At 44.7% G+C, this 22,004-nt stretch overlaps 1 protein-coding gene across 2 annotated transcripts in view; it reads left to right on the plus strand.

Annotated features, from left to right (window-relative positions):
• ITGA9 (integrin subunit alpha 9) overlaps positions 1–22,004 on the plus strand; it is a 388,944-nt gene that overhangs the window by 94,593 nt on the left and 272,347 nt on the right. For both annotated transcript variants that reach the window (XM_050780278.1, XM_050780279.1), the window contains one exon: positions 3,434–3,594. In XM_050780278.1, the coding sequence (XP_050636235.1) occupies positions 3,434–3,594 (161 nt within the window). The remainder of the gene's footprint in view (positions 1–3,433; positions 3,595–22,004) is intronic.

Genomic DNA, 22,004 nt, shown 5'->3' on the forward strand with positions numbered 1-22,004 from the left:
TGGCATGCACACACCCTGCTTGAGTGGAGCAGCAGTTGCTTTGTCCTCAGCTCGGTTTCTGTGAACTGTGAGTTGTTTCTCTCTCCCTTGAGTTGCAAGAGATCAGTACTTCCGGATCAGTACTTCCGCAGTGAGATGAAACTTTGGAGGAGTAAAGTTGGTGTTTGTAAATTGCCTAGCACAGTGCTTGGCACACATTGCAGGTTGAATTTATTCGCTTTTCCTGACTTACCCTGTGTTAATATGGGTTCTCCCCAAAACAGAGCCTGGGTCAAGGATCCGAGTGCATGTGGTTGATGCACAAATGATCCCAAGAAGTACCAGTAAGGAAATGGGACAGTGAGACAGGAAAGGAAGGCAGCTACAGACCTCAGGCTTCTCCAGAGAAACAGAATGGAGAGAGAAAGAAATGGATTAGTTGGTTGATTTTCAGGAATCGGGTTATGAGATTATGAGGTCTGGGAAGTCTGAATTTTTCAGGGCAGGCCAGTAGGCTGGAGACTCAGGGAAGAGTTGATGTTGCAGCTCAGGTCTGAAAGCAGTCTAAAAGCAGTTTATTTTTTTGGGAACCTTAGTCTTTTAAAGTCTTCACCTGATTGGATAAGGCTTGCCCACATTTTGGAGGGTAATCTACTTTATTCAAAGTCTACTGATTTAAATGTTAATCTAATCTAAAAAAATACCTTCTCAGTAACATCTAGATTGCTGCTTGACCATCTAGATTGCTGGATACTGTGGCCCAGCCAAGTTGACACATAAAATTAACCATCAGAGCAGACAAATAGAGGGTGTATTACTGAGCAGGTTACCACTGTGGGCAGCTGGAGCTCAATCCTGCTGGAGAACCCTGGGAGTCAGTGTAGACCATGCCCCAGAGTTACCCCCCATCAAGGGGCAAGGGAGCTGGGGCCCTGCATTATGGAGGGCTGCTCTGGGGACTGGAGTTCCCTGGCACTCCTGGCTTGCCATGCACGTGGACAGAGCCACTAGAGAAAGCCCTCAGGAGAAGAGAGGCAGTCACTTGCTGTTGCAATTTGGGCCGGACAACAGAGAAATGGTAAAAGCCAAGAGGATATGGGTGGGGGAGCAATACCATCCGTTCCATCTTCCTGTGTTCCTTTCCACCCAGGTTTTCTCTGAGCTCAGCTAGTTCATCTCTGGCAAGATAGTCCAGTCTCGCTGTTCTCTCCATTGTCTCCCTTCCTGAGGGAAGGCAGCTGTGGTTCTTTCACCTGGAAAGGAGGCTGGTCAGGGGACCCCGAGGAGAGTCTGCTCAGCAGCTGCCTCCACCATATTGCTTCACTCAACTGTGGCCTCTGGCTTGTCTTCCAGCAATGTGCATCTCCAGCCATGACCTTGCTTAAACAAACTTGGAAATTCTCTTCATTTAAATTTAACCTTTCTTACTTCTGGGCAGTTGTTCAGGGAAGTTGTGATCAGTAGAAAGTAAATTGGCCAGATCTCTACACTTGTTTGGACCTGCTATCCATGCATTCAAAAAAAATGGGAGGTTTTGGTCAAGTAATGTACAACATGCACGAAGAACAAATGTGGCAAGAATAGCCTGGTACCAGAGATTAAGGGAGTTCTGGATTCAGCTCTTTGGTGGGTGGTTCTCTGGCCTGGAGCAAGTCTTGTTCCCTTTTGGAGCCTCAGTTCCCTCATCTTAAAAAATGAAGGTTTTTGAGCTTAGTGGTCTCCAGGATTGCCTCAAAGCTTTACCAGTCTGAATCTATCACTTTTCTTGCTGTTGTCCCTGTTGAGGTTGGTGTGTGACACTTGCACAGGCACCAGTGTTTTCTGTGTGGGAGCACTTTCCTATATGCATTATTTTCTTCTTAATAATGGCACCTCCTGAGAGTATCCAGGTCTCAGGTCCCTTCTGGTGACACAGCCTTGCCTTGTAAGTCAGCTGTTTGCTGGCGTTAAACAAGTTGGGGCAGACGGCTCTGCTGACTAGGAATTTGCCAGCTCGGCATGGCAAGATCCCTGAGATGGCAGAGGCCCAGGGAGGCCATTAGAAGCATCAAAAATATGCCCTGCGGCAGGTGCAGAATGCCGTTCAGGTCACCTTCCTCTCTCTCTGTTCATACCTCCCCTGGTGGCTGATCCCTTTGATGTCATTAAAAGCCAGAGTCTTCCCTAATGCCTGACTTCACTTACTTAAATGCCAGTGGGCTCGGGGCTGCTTGTTACTGATGCAAAGCCCCCAGCTTCTAAGAGAGAGGTGTGTGGAGACAGGGCGGGGCTGGGTCATCCGCCTTCTGTTGCTCAGCCATCTCACCTGGTCATTCCGGGTACAGAGATTCCTGTTCTCTTACTTTAAAAATAACATATTTCCTTGAATCCCCAAAACAGTTAAAAAATAAAAAGGGTTATGGAGGGGATGACGTCTGGCACAGAAAAGCAGTAAAATAGGTGTATTGACACTAAAGTCGTATTTCTATAATGAAATACATACCTATCTATTTACTTATTGACTCTGAAATAACAGAGGTAGATCCTTTCAGGTTTATCTAGCATGCATTTGATACTGTGATCATCTTTTCTTTTTTGTTTTTTTTTTTTTTTTTTTTAAATTCAAGACTGTGTTACAGAAGTTCTGCCATCTGGCATTACACATTCAGGTATAGTGGGTGAGTTATTCTTTGCAGGAGAGGACCTCAGTACAGGCCCTACCGTGGTCATAGTTTTGTTGAAAGGATAGGCACTACAAAATGTTTGATCACCATACTCGGCTACCTGGGAATGAAGGCAACTCCAGCCTTCATCTGGGTTCCTGTGCATGTAAACTACCTGAAGACAGGAGTTTGTGCCTGCGTTGTTCATTGGTGTATCCCCTGTACCTACAGCGGTGCCTTGCCTATAGTCAGTGCTCAGTAAACGATGGCGGGCACATGGTCCAGTCCATGTACTGGTTATAGAGCATGACTCAGCTTCGTTGAGATGAGTTAAAATTATCAGACGAGGTGGTTCCCTTGTGTTGGGCATAAACCATGTGCTTTATAGAAGTCAGTGTTACACAAAGCCTTGATAATTTCACAGCTTCTGGTAATGTTCTGTACGTTTGTCATGATGTTTTGCTTGTCAGGACACTAACCTGTGTTGGATACATCTCATTGTTGATGTGCATATTGCTGGCTCAGTTGATACCTCATGATGGCATGAGGTTTAAATCAGGGAGAGTCGTGAAGTATGACACACAGAGAGTCATTAGAAAGGCAGAGGACATCTTGCTTCTCTCTCGATTCTTTGAGCACTCTGGCTGTGTGCTGCTCTCTGAGCAAGTCTCGGCTTGGGGCTGCAGTCTCCTGCCATGGAAGGGTCTAGGTATCGTATGAGATGTGCATGTGATCCCGTGACGAGGAAAAGAGGTGGCCTCATGACAGTGTGTCTGTCCTTGCTGACATTTTGACCTCTCATTTATTGGCAGGCCTGAATTATGTTCTGACGGCTGACGTGGCCAAAAAGGAGAAGGGCCAGCTGCCCAGGGTCTACTTTGTGCTTCTGGGAGAGACGGTGGGTCAGGTCACAGAGAAGCTGCAGCTGACTTACATGGAGGAGACGTGTCGTCACTACGTGGCCCATGTGAAGGTCAGTCCTCTCCTCCTTTTTATCCTCAAACTTTGATCTCTGCAGATGTTCATTTGGAGCTGGTAGAAACTACTTTTATTATGTATTATGTATGCTCTTCCAAAATTTTATTTCACAGGGAGGAGTGTATCCATTTCTTCTTTTCTTTTAAAGTTGGCCTCTGACAGCCCTTTTGTTTATCTTACTGTGTTGATTTCAGCCTTTAAGGGGGGTTGTGGTAGTCTAGGAGACCAGTGATGGTCCCTGACTTTGACTTGTTCTTTTCAGAGGTTTCTCATCCTCTCCCCTCTATAAGGCTCAGTAGTCTTTTCAGAGGAGAGCCTTGGAAGCACATGCCTCTGGGTCTGCAGTGATGCTGGATCACACTGCACCTGATGCCTTTCTCAGTGGTCTACTACAGATTAGCTCATGGTCACAGTTAAGACATGTAAAAACTGATTGGACTAGATTTTTCCCCTTTGACTACTTTCTATTTATTTTAGGAATGCATTTTTTGGCAACCTTTCCCCTCGCACTCTAAATAAACTTGCAAATGTTTTTCTCCTCTTGAAATTGTTTGTTAAATACACTTTGCTGCTAATTCAGGAGGCCAGGCTTTGATTAGCTACAGAGTGGCCCTTGCAGCAGGCGCTGGCAGGGTGGAAGTCCTGGCAGTGCCTGATGCTGCAGGAATGGCCAGACACTGACCCAGGGGCAGGGTCAGAGAGTGGAGGAGGTGGAAGAATGCACTTAATCCAGGCCACATGGTGGGTGGAACGAGCGTGGGTTTTTGAGACACATAGATCCAGTGTGTATCCAGCTGGACGCACGTAGTGACCTCTCCCTGTCTCAGTTTCTGCATCTCTGAAATGGACACAGTAATCCTTACCTTGAAAGGTGGTCCTCAGGATTAAACATTACACAATGAATTTACTTAAAGGACCTTGAATGGTGTCTGATAAATAGAAAGCAACCCAATTATTATTATCTGGTTGGGCTGTATATAATTGCTAATATTCTTTTTGACTTACAAAAATGGAAATTTCATATAGCTCAACCTAACATTATTTATTAGCCACTGGATTTCTGACTGATAGGTTGAAAAGTCTGCAGATTAGAGATGAAGTGTCCTCCTGTTAGTGCCAGAGCAGAAGAAAAACAGCTGCTTCTAGCTGCTTCAGGGCTGTATATAGAGAAATGCCCCACACACCCATGGCACTTGGCCTGGCCTAGAGCCCGTGAGTCCATGCCTCTCAGATGCTTTTCAGTGGGGCTGGGCTGTGTCTTCTGCCAGGACTCCTGCAGGGGCCTGCCCAGACCAGCTGCCTGGGAGCTTGGGATGCTGGCCATTTATAAAGCTGCTCCTGAGCCTGTTAAGCCATACAACCCCACCCCCTCAGTCTTAGATTACATTGGCTTGTTGGTGCCTTTGGTGGGGTGTGAGGCTGCGCAGTACAGGCTCATATGCAAACACTGTCAGGCCTTTGAATGCCTGTTCTTGGTGTTTTTATACCTGTTGTGGACAGGACATCTTCTCTCGGGCTGCTTCTTGCTAGGTCTATTCACAAAAGCTTTCCTTCAGGTTTCTTTGCAACTTCTTGCTTTGGCTGAGAAGTTATCGTTTGTTCTAGTTACCAAAGGTACTGGCTATGAGATGCCACATAGAGCCTGCAGGCCTTTGCAAAGTGCTCTCAGGGAGTGGCAATAGTGAAGTGCAGGCCAGAGACAGGGCTGTTTCTGTGGTGGCCCTGAGGGTTACTGGGGAGGATCAGGGCTGTGCAAGGGGTTGGTCCTGCTACTTTCTGATATCTAGGGTTGCCAGACTTAGCAAATAAAACTATAGAACTCCTAATTAAATCTGAATTTCAGATCAACAATGAGTAATTTTTTAGTATGAGTGTGTCCCAAATATTGCGTGGGTTATACTTATACTAAAAACATTTTGTTGTTTATCTGAAATTTAAATTTAACTTGGCATCCTGTTGGCAGATTCAACTCTGCTGATCTTCCTCTACCCAACCAGTGGCATTTCTTCACTCAAGCAAAACCTGGCTGCCAAGAAGAGAGATTGAGATGATGGTTAGAAGTTTGGAGGCTGAGATCAGGGCTCTGGAGTGCAGATCCAGCACAGACCTTGATGTGATTATTTTGGTCATTCTAGGGAAAGCAAAAGAGCAGGCCTGCTTTAGTGAATTGGGACCTAGAGTTATTTGGATATAGTGATTGCTTGGCCATTTTCTCATGCAAGGAGGTGGGAGCGGAGAAATACACCAGATAGACACATATCTCTGAGGCCTTTATGGTTCAAGAGGCAACATTGTTGCCAAGGAACACTCAAGGTGGCTGATACTTTATAGCCATACTCTTCATAGCGGTGAGAATGTTTACTTCTGCCAGTTACTGTCTGGGCTGTAGCAGAGGACTGGGCAAATGGCAGAGTGCACCCATAGGATGAGTGCTAATGGCCTGGCTAGCTGTCCACAGGGGAGGCAGCAGGCACCGCCCCTGGCTTACTGGCTGTGGGAACACAGCTATGGAAGATGAGGCAGGAAGCAAGGATGGGGGGAATGGGAGTGGCAGCCAGGCCGCCTCCTGGAGCAGGAACTGGGGCCTGGGGGGTGTTGGTCAGGGGTCAAGAGCAGGATGCAGTCTCTACTGCAAGTAGAAGTGGAGCCAGCTCTCAGCTTTATGGACAAATCAAAGAAGATAAATAAAAGCATTCTGGCTTATCACACACCATATGGCTAGCAGACAGTGGGGCCGGCATGAGGGGCTGGGCCTGCTTTGTTTAGGCTATCTTTACGTATTTTTTTCTTTTTTTCTTTAAGCCTATTCCAATTTTTTTTTCCTCTCTCCTTTTCCCTGGAAGTTTTCTTTCCATATAAGGTGATAAGTGACTTTATCATGGAAGACCGCGTGGGCTAACACCTGTTTTCCAGGCTGTCTTGTACTAGGCTTTGTTCCATTCACCGTCTTGAGGGGCGCCTCCGGAGGGTATAGGATTTTGTGATAAGGCAGCACATCCTCCTGGCGGGGGCGGGCAGGTACGTTCTCAGGGCCTCACTGTGGTCAGCAGAGCTGAGGTAGCTCCAGCCGCTTCCTTGGCTTCTCTGCCTCAGAGTTCACACACCCCAGCTTATCTTCCCTCTTCCCCCAGACCAGCCCAGTTTTGGGGATGGGGCCCTTCCCACTAGACAGTCAGGCTGGAGGCCTCTAGTGGATCTCACAGTCACAGGTGAAAGCCCAGCACCTCCCCTCAGCACCAGGCTCCCCATGCCCTGCCTGTGCTTACCTTTCTAGACCCATCTTCTGCCACCACATCCCCTGGGCCCCAGCTCTTGTCATGACCTGCCCCTTTCCTCCTGGAACCTGCTGCTTACTCTTCTTTGCCTTGGTTCTTATGCTCACAGAAGTCAGAGACCTGGTTTGTGTCATATTCATGTAGAACCATGCACTACCTGCATGATTTTTATGTTTTTTTTGGTCTTAAACTCATACTTCCTGTGGTATTTTCTTTCATATTTTCTCTTTAAATCAGCCAACTTTTGGTCTCAAATAAAATAATTTAAAACAGAAACTTTCACCTTTCTATAAGCGGAAAACCATGCAACATGTCCCCAAAACAGAAAGTAACTATAAAAATATATATTGAAGACATAACAGTGTCCTAGAAGTCTAGCTGGATTTCATTGTTTGTCAAAGTTGCTGATAAAGCGCCCACTCCATTCACGTGTTAGAATGGGAAATGATCAAGTTCTAGGGAAGGCTTAAAGACATATGGGCACCACACTGGAACTTCCTTCCCGATGCAACCAGGACTGCAGGGGAATTGACCGGGAACAACTTTTCAAATACGAGAGTTATTTTGCGGAGTCATGCCTATGTGCCATAGAAATCCACCTTGTGGGCCCAGTCTGGGAAACCCTGGCCATGCTCCGCTTTGATCAGATGTGCCTTGCCCCATCCTGCCTGCTGAAGGCTTGCTGTTGTTCAAAGCTCAGTCCACAGGTTTTGAACATCTTCAGCGGCAGCCACTGTCCTAGGCCCTGGGGTTGCCACTGTCATCTTCCTGACTTCTTGGAGCTTGTTCCATGCTGCCTGACTCCTACTTGTCAGGTGGAACCTTGTTGGAGTAACTAATTGGGTTAGCCAGAGTGTGGGCTCACAAAGGCTTCTGATATGGAGTGGGGCCTGCTCGCCTCTGTCTGGACCGACTGCTGGGAAGTGATGGCTTGAGATGATAGAGAAGAGAGTTTGGGATACGTGGCCTATGCCAAAGAATAAATGCGGATGTCCTGTTGTTACTCCATCGTTTTCTGGTTTATGTGTTCTTACCTGGATGACAGCTGTGCTACATCCTCTAATCCTGCACAATACCTTGAGAGCACAGGCCTTTTGTGAGATCAAATGCCTATGCATGACAGGCAAATAAGCAGGCTCTTCAGGACCAGGGAAACGATGGCAACAGTTCTGAGTCTGATGCAGGGATGGCAGAGAAGCCCAGGCAGAGTAGGGGGGCAGTGACGTCATTCTCTACTGTGAGGATCAGTGACACCCTCTAGAGGCGTTCAGGGAACTGTTTTTGAACAGAACCATGTGTCAGACACTGTCAAGAAGGCCAATAACAGGATTATTATTAAAAACAAAACAGTCTACATGAGACAAGGGAATATGCACATCGGCTTTTCTGAGAAGCTGCAGATGTTCATGAGATTTTTCTTTTATGTTCCTGAAGGGTTTTTCAAGGAACTTTGAAACCTAAGTGACTGCAGCTCCTTCCTTGCTTTTGTGGGCAGATGCTCATCCAGGCCTGGCGAAGGGTGGGACATCACCCTGGCCACCAGGTCTCCTGAGAGATCACACCCTGTGATCTTCCCAGGTGTTTTGGCCTCTTTCCGTTTTCATATCCAACAAAATGCCTTGGGACCATGGCTTCAATCATATTACGTGCTGTGAGTTTATAGAGTGTTGGATGCTGGTTTTCAGAGATGATCAAGGCTTTTTTTTTTTTTTCTTGTTTAAGAAACAGATAGTTAAGAAAGGGAGATTAAATTGGAGTTAATAAGAACTCCGAGAAAGAGGTGAAAGAAAAACAGCAAAAGTTTCTTCTTTATCTGGAAAATAACATGCTAAATCTCTGGGTCATCTTGAGAAGTCAAAGAAATAGCTAAGAAAAAAAATGTTGCAGGGTTTGGCAGAAAGGGATGCCAACCTTAGATATGAGGTTTTTTGAAACTTTTAAAATTTGTTTATTTTTTGAATCAGTAGTGTGTATAGTTAAAATTTTTAAATGGTTATAAAAGGCTAACATGGTGAAACCCCGTCTCTACTAAAAAATACAAAAAACTAGCCGGGCGAGGTGGCGGACGCCTGTAGTCCCAGCTACTCAGGAGGCTGAGGCAGGAGAATGGCATAAACCTGGGAGGCAGAGCTTGCAGTGAGCTGAGATCCGGCCACTGCACTCCAGCCTGGGCGACAGAGCGAGACTCCGTCTCAAAAAAAAAAAAAAAAAGTTGTCAAAGGAAGGATGTCTTTCACCTATTCCCTTTTTCTCCCAAAGACAACCGCGGTTCCATTTTCTTACGTGTCTTTCAAAAGCTTGTCAATAAATATAGAAATCTGTGTGTTTACCTCCTTTTATTTTATGCAAATAGTAGTATATTGTGTGCACAATGTGGTAAAGCTTACTTTTTCTTTTAAAGTATTCAAAAGCAGAATGGAGGAACAGATTTTGGTAAATCTGCACAAAATCCAGCTGTCCCGGATGGAATACAACTCAACAATAACAATATCATGTTATTATGATACACACAATAACATGAATGACTTTTGAAAGCATTATACTGAGTGAATGAAGCCAGACACAAAAGGCTACCTACTGGATGATTCCATTTACATGACATTCTGGAAAAGACCAACTAAAGAGAAAGCAGATTGGTGGTTTTCAGCGGCCAGGGATTGGAGGAAGGGCTGGTGATGATTGACTAGTGATGATTGACTTCAAAGAGGGATGAGGCAACTTTCTAGGGTGCTGAACATATTCTAAGATCATGATTATAGTGGTTGAATGGCCAAATGTATTAAAACTCATCAGAGTGCACACCTAAAATTAGTGAATGTTATATATGTAAATTATATCTCAATCAAACTTATTTTTTTTAAGTTTCGTGGAGATTGTTCCATATTGATGCATGTAGAGCTTCCCTGTTCTTTTTCAATAGTTCTTTTTACTATTCCTTGATTTATTTAGCCTGTCCAGGTGGTCTTCTACATGTCATTTCCAAACTAACCTGGTCTGATGCTTGTAGACTAGTCATCTTAGTTTGCTTCTCTCTCCAGAAGAGACTCCTCCTCTCTCCCCTAGATCCATAGTATCCTGGCTGAGGACCCCTGAGAGGGCAGCATGGAGGGGCCCTAGTGGTCTCTAAGGTGGCCTTGGACATGTGTCCTACAGAGGACAAGCCTCTCAGCTATCGGGTACCCAAGGAAAATGGGAGCTTTTTCTTGATTCCTGCAGTTGACTTTGTGCCTTTGGCAGGCTCTCCTGGTCTGTAGGTAGCATACATGGCCTGAATGTTTGGTAAGGGGTGCTGGAAACTAGGGCAAGACAAGAGGGAAGGCTGGGATGCACAGAACTGATGTGTGGGAAACCACCATCATCATCCAGCTCAGGTGTGAAGCTGCTGCTCATGCGATACGCTCTGCTCCCACTGATGGCACTAAGGAACCGGGAAGCTGGGCTTCGGAGACCATGCTGGAAGTCAGCTCACTGAGTGTGGGTTGCCTTGACCACCTCCTCTGGGAGGCCATGTTGTGCATAGCTGGAGAGCAAACTGGGGATGAATCAAGAAGGGAAAGGGTGTGGCGAATGTTCAACATGGGAGCTTATATCTCCCATGAGCACTGTTTGGCCATTGATTTCTTTCTTGGGTGCAACGAAGGGCTTTTAGTCTTCTGCATTTGGACACTTGCCACAGAGGACATTGTGATTAGCAAAGGAAAGCACAAAAATTCTAATCCAAAGGCTTTGCCTGGCTTAAGTCCTTTTTTGAAATGGAGCTGATTTAAATATGGAAGTATAGACACAGCATTGACACTTCAGTGGTTTTTATCATAAGCTTATTTGTACTGTATGTGAGATGCAGTTTGTAGCAATTGTTATGGGTAAAATTTTTATTTTAAGAGGTGACTTTCTGTTTACGGTTATTCATTTACACTAGGTTCATCTATTAATATATACTGTTGATGCCCTTTTAACACTGGTTTTCTTTGAAGTCGCACATGATAATGTGTTCTGTTTTATTCGTTTTGTCTTTATATTTGAGATGTGATTATAAAGATCCCTTCTGCCTCAAACCTTGAACTTAGATATTCATTATAAGCTGGATTTCCTTCAAAGTAACCACCTTCTAGTCATTCCTGTTTTGAAATCTCTTCCATGGTTTATTTATTCACTTTTATCATGGTCCATTTTTACTCTAGGAGTTAATTCGAATTTTGGAAGCAGCAAGATTTCTCTGCAGTCCTCTCTAGTAGATAATAGTGTGTTTAGGGAAAAGTGAGGTGTAATAATACAGGAATTAGTATTAAAGAATGTAGTAATTGAACTCCCTTTGAAAATGATTTTAAAAGAAGAATACCCATAATATTCAGGTAATAGCGATGAAAGCAGCTAACACTCATTGAGCATTTAGTATGTGCTGGTTACTGTGAGTCATTGCATGTGAGATAGTTACTGTTTTTAATTCTCATTTTACTTTTTTGAAGACAAGGCATAGAAGAGTTAAGGAACTTGCTCACGGCTTTATAGTTGACAATAGCAGAGATAGGATTTAAACCCGCAAGTCTGGCTCCTAAAACTTGGGTTTAAACCACTGCATTGTAACACCCCTCAAAAGTATAAGCTAGAACTATTAGTAACTAGTACTTGTTATATGCCAGATACTCTTCTACAGGCTTTACATGAAGAAAGAGAGGTTCAGTAACCTGACTCAGCCTCTAAGCTAGTGAGAGACTTCCCTGCCTCTTCCTAATAGAGTCCTGGGACCATCTCTGTGTTGAGCACATGGCATGACCCCTAGAGGTGACAGCTTTTGGGGGTTTATGTTCTAGAGCAGTGGTGTGCGGCTAATGCTTAACAACAAACTCTTTGAAAGAGGGGGCATGACTTCTGTAGCATTTTGCAAATTTCCTTGGTGTAAATATTCTCATCATGTCTGATTTCAAGCTACCAATGAGACATCACTGCATGTGGAGTTAGGAAGAGACGCACAATAGCACACAGTTGTTTAGTATTTCCAATAGCTCTAAATATCTTTAAGAGCATAGATGATAGTAAAGTATGGTAAAATAATTAGGAAGTTATGAGTGTTGAGTATTTATTACCTTTATCTTAATATAATTTACTTATTTTTAAGTTTATTCAATTTAACTTTTAATAATGGCCGTGTTTAACAACCCTGGCTCGTAAACTTTCTGAAAATTTAACAGTTGGCCTTTGGAAACCCACTGCAGCAAGCCCCAGCACACAACTGAATGTGTTGAGGGCTTTGTTGTTGTTATTGTTTTTAATTTTAAATTCACAGGGTACAGGTGTTTGTTTGTTCCATGGGTGTATCACATACTGGTGAGTATTGGGCTTCTAGCATGTTTGTTACTAAGTTGGTCATATCACTCAAGTCTTGCCTGATACACAGATGTTTCATTATCAGAGTCTTTTTTCTTTCTTGTTTCCTGTGACTTTTTAAGTTGATGAATAATAGGAAAGTAAATTTGTGGGGTCAGTTAAACCACCAGACAACAGCTTTTATGTTTGTACATTGGGTTCAGAGGTACTCTGTATTTTGACTGGATTTACGGGATAGTGTAATTGTTTCCATTTAAAACAATGGAAAAGATTTCATTTAAATTTATTGAGATCTTATTCTTTACCTTCATTCCATGCATGTTTAGGATTCTGTTCGGCAGCCCACTGCAGTCTGAAGATGCACGAATTGCTGACTGTTGGGCTTGCTTGGAGAGGACGGGGGGTTATTACCTCCCATAGGACTGTTTAAACTCTGGAAGTTTAAAGTAAACTCCTGCAACTGAACTTAGTCCTAATTAGTACAGAGTGAACTAGCTGTGAACAACCTTTGGTTTTCTTACTTGGTGCCTTGATCATGTGAGACCTAAGGGCTGACCTGCCCTTTTCTTATCAATTGCTTTAATCAGAAATAACATATCAAGGTGGCCCAAGTTGTGTCATTATTCTTTCCTTTGTCTTCTCCACCCGTTCCCAAGGCATCCATTCCTAAGGTCATTTGGAGAATTCTCTGTTTCAATAAGTGGGATCCACATGGCTCAAGGAGCAGCAGGCCTTGGAATCACTCTTTGAGTAGTAGCTGGTCCCTCAGTCTACACCAAAGAGCTGAGTCGCCAGACCTCCCCACCTTCCGGTCATACAGACTCCAGATTTGGAAGGAGCCCTTGCCATCTCTGTCCTCCGACATAGAGCTTGGGTGTCCGAGACACATCCAGCTCCAAGTGACAGGCCCAAGAGAGCCTCTGAATGAAGATGGATGAGCTGGGTGGACACAGCCACACTATGTTCTCGTGAAGGCAACAGCCCATGGGCCAACTTGCTGGGCATCCAAAGTTGGCTGCAGAGGCTGGAGTGAGTGGCTTTCAAGGCAAGACTGATAATGAAAGTCATGTGTTTGGGTGGCAATCACAAGCAGGGGAAGTGGGGGAGCCAGCTTCCCTTCGTGCTGTGCGTCACAATAAGATAGGACACAGATGCAAAAGCAGATGGCTACAGCTGGATCTGGGTAAAGGTGGCAGTGATGCGTCGGTGCAGAGAATTCCTGTTTTGAGGAAAGATTTGGAGCCAGCTAAGATTTTCTGAGGGCTCGTCATGTCTCAGACTGTCACACTTATTCCTCTGTCACGTGTGCCTAAGTCCATTTTAGATGACCCCTTGTAAAGAAAGGAAGCCTGGCCCCTGAAGCCTCATTGCATGGGAAAAGGGGACCAACATATTCTGTGGTTGTACCAGCAAATTATTATTTATTTCTTATTTTATAAAAGTATAGATTTTATTCATGCCTATATTGTTAGAGAAAATATTATTTTTAGTCAATATATTAGTATTAAGATCACGGCCTCTTTTCTTCTCATTTTGGAAGGGGAATACTTTTAGACCTTTTAATGAGAGAGTCATTTTCTCAGTAAATATTTGATTGGCCTGAAGTTAAGTGGGTAGGTGTAAAAAAGTTATGGAAGTGTTGGACTTGAGGAAACTTTGACAAATAGCACTCTCTTTCTCTCTTGGGCATATGTGTGTGTGCATGCATGTACTCCAGCTCTCTGTGTATATTACACACACACACGTTTTTCACATAAAACATTTTTATTTTGGGCCAGGTGTGGTGGCTCACACCTGTAATCCCACCACTTTGGGAGGCTGAGGCGGGCAGATCATCTGAGGTCGGGAGTTCAAGACCAGCCTGGCCAACATGGTGAAAACCTGTTTCTACTAAAAATACAAAACTTAGCTGGGCATAATGGTGGGTGCCTGTAATCCCAGCTACTGGGGAGGTTGAGGCAGGAGAATTGCTTGAACCTGGTAGGTGGAGGTTGCAGTGAGCCAAGATTGTGCCACTGCATTCCAGCCTGGGAGACCGAGCAAGGCTCCATCTCGAAAAAAAAAAAAAAAAAAAATCTTTATTTTGAAATAATAGCAGTCTTACAAAAAAGCCATTAGGATAGCACAAAAAAATACTGTAAATTCTTCACCAAGATTCCCTAAATGTCATTTGTTTTGTAATTTTCTATCTATTCATACTTCTTACCTGTTTGAGAGTAGGTTGGAGACATGATGACCCCTTATCCCTAACATCAGGGATATTTCCTGAGAACAAGGACATTCTTTTATGTAACCATAGCACAATTATTGAAATAAGGAAATTAAATGATACATTACTGTTAGCTTATCTACAGAACTCACTCAAATATCACCAGTTATCTCCACGTCCTTGGTAGCAAAAGAAAATCCCACAGTGTTGCATTTGGCTGTCACGTCTCTTTAGTCTGGAACAGTCACTCAGCCTTGCTCCTTCATGTCCTTGACATTTTTGAAGAGTACAGGTCAGTTATTTCATAGAAGGCCTCCCTGAGTTTGTCTGTTTCATCATAATTAGATTCAGGATGTATATTTTCTTCAGGAGTACCACAGAATACTTGTGTCCTGTATATTTAAAAACATATATATCAAACATCACTGAAGGTATGTATTTTTAACTCCTTCTTTAAAGTGGTTTTCCAAAGTTAGTTGCCATCCCCAAAAGGGAGCTTTTAGTCACTGAGAGGTGATTATGAAAGTACGATAGCTTGCTCACTACCTGTCTCTCTGCTCCCGGGAGCACAGGCGAGTTTCAGCTCTGGGGAAGGTGATCATTTGGCTCATTAGTAGGGCTTTGAGTACTATGGTGTCTGCAGGGAGTTCCCAGTTCTTACTGCAGTCTGAGAATAAAACATAGTATCTTTGGTCTTCACAGAGATATCAGACAGGAATTCCACTCAGCTTCCAGGAATCGAGACCTGATGACGGGGCTAAAGCACATCAAGATAATTTCTCTCTCTTCTAGAGGAAGAGAAGTTGCTGATGTTGGTTCAGTGGCTCAGAGATGCAGTTCTCTGACTTTTCACTTATTCAGGAAATGTGCATTGCATACCTACTATGCCGCAGGCTAGGGGGCCTGCTCTGCTGCGAACAGACAAGGATCCTTGTCCCCCTGGGAGTTTATATCCCAGTAGGGGGAGACAGCCAATAGATATAATAAGAATAAAATCCAGCTGCATTAGAAGACGATGAGGCTATGGAAAAAAACAAAGAAAATAGAGCCCAGTGAAGCGGGTTTGGGAGTGCAGGCGTGGGGTTACGGGGGTCAGGGTGACCTCACTGAGGAGGTGTTTGATTTGAGCAAAGCCTGGAAGGAGGCTGGGGAGTTAGCACACGGGTTCCTGGAGGAGGTGCTCAGACCGGTGTCTGAGTGTCTGGTGTGTCTGAGGAGGAGCAGGGAGGCCAGTGTGGGCAAAGAGGTCAGAGTGGCAGTGATGGTTGTGAGAGGGTCATCTTGGGCTTCCTTGGCCTTGGGAAGGATTCGCCTTTGCTCAGAGTGAGATGGGAGCGTGCGAGGGATCTGGGCAGGGCGGTGACCTGGCCTGCCTTCCATTTTTACAGGCCCCTGCTGGCGGCTGTGTTGGGAAGGCCTGTAGGAGGCGGGAGAGCAGCAGGAACAGGGTTAGGAGACAGTGAGAGTTATCCAGGGAAGAGGGTGGCTCCACTGAGGTCATAGTGGTGACGTTGTGAGAAGTGGTCAAATTCTGCATACATTTTGAAGGGGGATCCTACAGCATTTCCTGAGGGTTTGATTGTCAGTTGTGAGGGAATAAGATATCAAGGGTGACTCCAAGCTTTTCAGCCTGAGTACCTTAAAGGATGGAGTTGTCACTGGTGTTTTCAATTGAAGGTGCAGGTGAGCAGGTTTAAAGGGGAAGAGTTGGAGTTTGTTTTTAGACACACTAGTAGATGTTTAAGTGTGGATGCATATGTATGCGTCTTCAGTTTGAGTCATAGTCTGAGTAAGAAGTATCAATTTTGGAGTCGCCAGCAGATGGATGGTATTTAATGCCAGGAGATTTGATGAGATCACCCAGGGTGTGAGGGGAGATAGAGAAGAGCCGGGGGACCAAGGGCTGAGCTGTGGGCACTCCAACACTAAGAGCATCTTTTCCTCCTACCCCTAAAATGGTTCTAGGGCTCCAGCCATTGTATGTGTTTTTCATGCAGGAAGTAGGGGGACGTGCAAAAGGGCTCTTTGTAATCTGGTCTGAGGCCCCTGTAAAGAGCCTCCAGTGACTTCTGCTTACAACTCATTGACCCTCCATCTTTTAAAAGAGGTTGGAAGATGTCTAAGTACCAGCTAGACATCTTATAAATCCTATCACTATAGAGTTTTGTTCTCCAACAGAACTTTCTGTGATGAAGGAAATGTTCCGTGTATCAGCACTATCCAAAATGGTGGCCACTGACCACGTATGACTGTGAGCACTTAAAATGTGGCTAGTACCACTAAGGCATTGACTTTTTACTTTTCTATAATTTTAATTAATATAAATTCAAACCGAAATAACACATGTGGCTGGTGGCTACCATGTTGGACAGTGCAGATATTGAAGTTTGATTTTTAAGAAGAAGAGGGACGAACACTGGACAGACAACTCACAGCTCCTGCCACAGTACAGCATGAGGCCTCCCAAGGCACTAGTCACACAGATCAAGCCCCACAGCCAAATGGAAATATAAATAATAGATGGAGGTCACATTGACTGTTTCACATTGTACTTAGACATGCTGATTAAAACCTGAGTTACAAGTGTGCCATGGAACGTAATCTCTCCCTCTGGTGTTTTGGAACAATCACACACAAGTGTTTATATCCACATACAGGCCCTGTATACAATGGGGGAATCAGAATAGAAGAAGGTTGGATGGTTCACCTTGAGTGGGTCCTTCACAGGATGTCACCGTCTTGGATGTGATGTTTTCTGTTTTCAGTGGCATAGAACTAGATAAAAGGTGGCAGTGCAGAGGATGGAAGTGGTATTGCTCGGTGGGAAAGGGAAGGCATTTTAGGTTTGAGACATATTACAGTACTGCCTTGTAGTGTAGAAAAGCCCTCCCTCCTGATGCTCTTGCTGGTGCTGAGTGGAAAGATTCCCTTTCAACTCAACATGTGTGAAGCACATGAACTGAAGTGCTCTTCCTGCTTAGCATGGCAGGGGCTGGGCCGGACCAGGCTGGGGTGGACCAGGTCTTGCTCTGATCAACCACATGGTCTCAGGCAAGTTGCTTCACCTTTACTGCTGAGCTTCAGTGTCCTCAGCTGAAATGGGGAGCAGAATACTGACTTCTTAGTAGGGGTCTGGTAAACACCGGGCCTCTTTTTCCTTCTCCTCTACCCTGCACATCTTTTCCTCTTTCTAACTGCCTCTGCATTTGGAAGGGGTCAAGACTCGTTCCATAGTTTTTTGGGGGATTAAAAAAAATGATTAGAAGCAGATGGTGAGAAGAAAATAGAAAGTACAGAGCAAATAAGAAATGTGGGAAGAGAAGAGGGCAATTGGTAAGGCAGCTCTTGGAGCTGGCATGTTCTTTCTCCCTGGACCAGAGCAAGCCAGAGCCTCAGTCATCTTCACGCGCTGATTGACAGGGACTCCTCACTTTAGTGTGCACACGAAGCACCTGGGACCTTGTTCAATGCAGATCCTGATACAGCAGGTCTGAGGTGGATTTCTAGCAAGCTCCCTGGTGACACTGGTGCTGCTGGTCCATAGACCACAAAGCAAGGAGCTGGAAGACATAGATACCAAAAGTGATAGGGGAAGAGGGACAAAGACCACCAGCTGGCAGTTGATGCAGGTATCAGAAGGGAGTGGGCCTCAGAGGGGCCAGATGCCTCTCTCCTCACACTGACCGTGAGAGCAGGTGCTCCTCATCCACAATGTGGGGCTAGGCTTGAGTCAGCAGCACTGACTTTATGTGACCTTGTGCAGCTCTCCAGCCCACGCTGATGTGTGTTAATGGAGGGGGTGCCCCTTATAGGAGGGTGGTATGGGCTACAATTTCTTCTGCATTCTCTGCCTATTGCTTAAAGGACAGTGTTGTCAGCAGTCAACTGACTGAGCATGACTTTTCAGCAGTTTTTTAAAACTTCACTGCAGTGTTTTTGGACACAGCTATGTCAGAAATCTATTTCCCCTTCCCAGAGACCAGGAAGCTCTTGAAGTATAAGCTCTTATTAAGCAGAAAATTTTAAAGTGGTTTTCCTTCTTCTTTTCTTGGGTCTACTTTCTTGGGGCAAACAGAATACAAGAAGCCGGCTTAGAAATTGCATGGGTCCTTCCTGCATTTTGTGAGAAAATGGTGGCCTCCTATATTTCTTCTCCGACAGGTTACTGTGGGCCACCAGCTTCCTTGGTGACTTCTGTTTTGCAGATGGGAAATTTGTTGATTGTAGTGAGTATGCTGTGCGTGGCAGAAAGGATTCTGTCACCTACAGAGAGCTAGGGAAGCTCCCAGGCTGAGGAAACCCACCCCTTCGAAGCAGCCATCCATAGGTAGCCTGGGGGTCTTTTCACAAGACAGCCCTAGCCCCACTTCATGGGAGTTGGAACAATGGTGGGTCCAATGGTGGATGAATAGTTTATTCACATACATCCCAGGAGATTTGTGTGAAGAGGGTGACAGAGAGTTGCTTCTTTTCAAAAAATATATTAAGGGCTATATAAATAAAAAGAAGAAATTAAGTTGTAACAATAACAATGATAGCTATCTTTTACTGAGCATTTACTATGTGCTACATGTTTTACATGTACATGAAGTCCTTATAAAGAATACAATTACGTATGGTAATTAATATATGGGATTATATATAGAAAATTGTATCAGAATTATATCTACATATATAAAAATAAAATAAAATCTCATTTTATCATTGAGGGATCTGAGATTTAGAGCATTTATTTAAGATCTCACAGCTGGTAAGCAGCCAAGTCTTGGGTTTGAATCCCAACCAGCAACCAGCTAGTTCTATGACGTTGAACGCAAAAGATGATGGCTTTTCTCATTATTATTACCTAGGTAGTCTGAGAAAGAGAAAACTCCGTTCTGGATGGCCTGTTTCTGGGAGGATTGGTGCTAGGTTTCTCCTGTTCTTGGTAGAGGTTGCACTTTTCAGCCGCTCCTGTGCACGTGTCGGTGTTCTGTGGTGGGAGGAAAGCTCAGTGTGGGTCAGTGAGTCCAGGGCAGGCAGGAGTCCTGGGGACTGGAGGTTCTCTGTGCTTGTGTTTGATCTTCCCTGCCTGTCTGTGGCCTCTGCAGTTTAAACAATGACTGTCACTTAACCCTCTTCTGAAGAGCTTGAAGTCTGGTCTATGCGTACAGCCCACCAGCGTGTGTCGAGTACCTGTTGGGTACATAGCTCTGTGTCTGGTGGAGGGGAAACAAAGATGAAAAAGACCGGACCCTGTCCTCCAACAGCTCAGATTATTTCACACCTGCACTTGGGGCACTGTCTTACTTGGCCTAGTCCCACACTTGCCCCTCCCACCCTTTGCTTCTCTATTTTCAATTTGCTTCTGTTTCTACACACATCAGTGATACAGTGTCCTATGTACAGGTGTGCCTGGGACAGTCCTGGTTTATACCTGTTGTCCCAGCATGATCATTAATAGTTCTCTACTTCACTCTCAAGTATTCCGATTTGGATGGCACCCTATTTATTGAGTGCTCATTGTATGCCAGACACTGTGCTGGGCCCCGGGTAGATGGAGACTAGTAAGCCATATCCGTTGCCTCCCAGGAGCTGGTCTGCTGGGAGCATCCATTCTGAATGCCATGACTTGGCAAGTCAAGCATTCCCATGCCTTCCAGACTCCTTGCTTTGGCTCTATCTGTGTGAAATGTACTCTGTTTCCAGAGCCAGCTGCCAGGCTTTTTCCCCGGGGCTGACTTTCCACCACCCTGATCTGCGAATCCTCTCTGCTAACACTCCTCTCACCCTTCTCCACAGGGTGGGCTGCGGGCCTTCTGGTCCTGAGCTCCCTCACGTCTGAGCTTAGTACCTTCTTTCCGCCTGTATTTGTGTTACTTGGATATTTGCGTTTATCTTCTATACTGGAGCATAGGTTATTTTAAAGCAGGGAGCTTACGGCTTTCAACACTGTCACCCTGGAAATAGGACCCCCAAAACACTTTATTTATCAAATAAATGATGGAGTAGGTTCCAGCGTTGTTTCTTCCTTGCTGTCCATTTTGAAGGATGAGGAAAGAGTTAACTGAAAGGAGAGATTTTTTTTACTTCTTGTAATAAATCAAACTTTTCTGAATCTGGAAAAGTGATGGGTGAGACTGTGTGAGCGCACGTACGCGCGCGCACACACACACACACACACACACACACACACACCCCATAACCATTTTGAGGTCATTTAATAAGGAATTGCTTTCTGGATAATCTCGCTCCTTGGGTATAAATCTAATGTGGTGAAAGGGCAGGGGTCAGATATTTACCCCACAGGGTTGGTGTGAGGATAAAATGAGGCATTGCTTGTAAAGTGCTAAGCTCAGCCCACTGAAAAATATGCAAATGCATTGGAAGAGTCCTCTGTAAATCCGTTGAGCTGGAATTTCCAGGCAGGTGTCCTTGTTGCCTCTTGTTAGCCTTTTGTGAGTTAATTCTTTGTTTAATAACAAAGACCTGCCAGATGGTAATTTTGGAGGCTCAGATACACTCTGTTGCACGTGCCTGACCAGGTTACTTAAAATATGTCAGAAAGAATGAGGGAATGACTCAAACAATTTCAGGAAATGGTTCAAGGCCATGTAACCTTTAAGGAAAACCACACGGAGCCATTACCTTGTGTTGAAAGGCAGCTCCCTGGCTCCCTGGGAGGCCTGGTGGCGAGCAGTGAGACACTTGATTTGGGTGAAGGGGGGCCCCAAGGCAGTGGTGCCTCCCTTCCTTCTGCCCAGAATGGAGGTGTTGTCCCTACAGTGGAAACTCAAGAGCAGCACTGTCTGATAGAAATATAATGTGGCCACATCTGTAATTGTAAATTTCCTTTTTTAAAAATTATACTTTAAGGTCTAGGGTACATGTGCATAACATGCAGGTTTGTTACATAGGTATACATGTGCCATGGTGTGCTGCAGCCATCAATTCATCATTTACATTAGGTATTTCTCCTAATGCTATCCCTCCCCCAGCCCCTACTCCCCGACAGGCCCTGGTGTGTGATGTTCCCTGCCCTGTGTCCAAGTGATCTCATTGTTCAAGTCCCACCTGTAAGTGAGAACATGTGGTGTTTGGTTTTCTGTCCTTGTGATAGTTTGCTAAGAATGATGGTTTCCAGTTTCATCCATGTCCCTCCAAAGGACATAAACTCATCCTTTTTTATGGCTGCGTAGTATTCCATGGTGTATATGTGCCACATTTTCTTAATCCAGTCTATCATTGATGGACATTTGGGTTGGTTCCAAGTCTTTGCTATTGTGAATAGTGCCACAATAAACATACGTGTGCATGAGTCTTTATAGTAGCATGATTTATAGTCCTTTGGGTATATACCCAGTAATGGGATTGCTGGGTCAAATGGTAATTCTAGTTCTAGATCCTTGAGGAATCACCACACTGTCTTCCACAATGGTTGAACTAGTTTACAGTCCCACCAACAGTGTAAAAGCATTCCTATTTCTCCATATCCTCTCCAGCATCTGTTGTTTCCTGACTTTTTAATGATTGTCATTCTAACTAGCATGAGATGGTATCTCATTGTGGTTTTGATTTGCATTTCTCTGATGACCAGTGATGATGAGCATTTTTTTT

Source organism: Macaca thibetana, chromosome 2, assembly GCF_024542745.1.
Source record: "Macaca thibetana thibetana isolate TM-01 chromosome 2, ASM2454274v1, whole genome shotgun sequence".
NCBI classification, from domain to species: Eukaryota; Metazoa; Chordata; class Mammalia; order Primates; family Cercopithecidae; genus Macaca; species Macaca thibetana.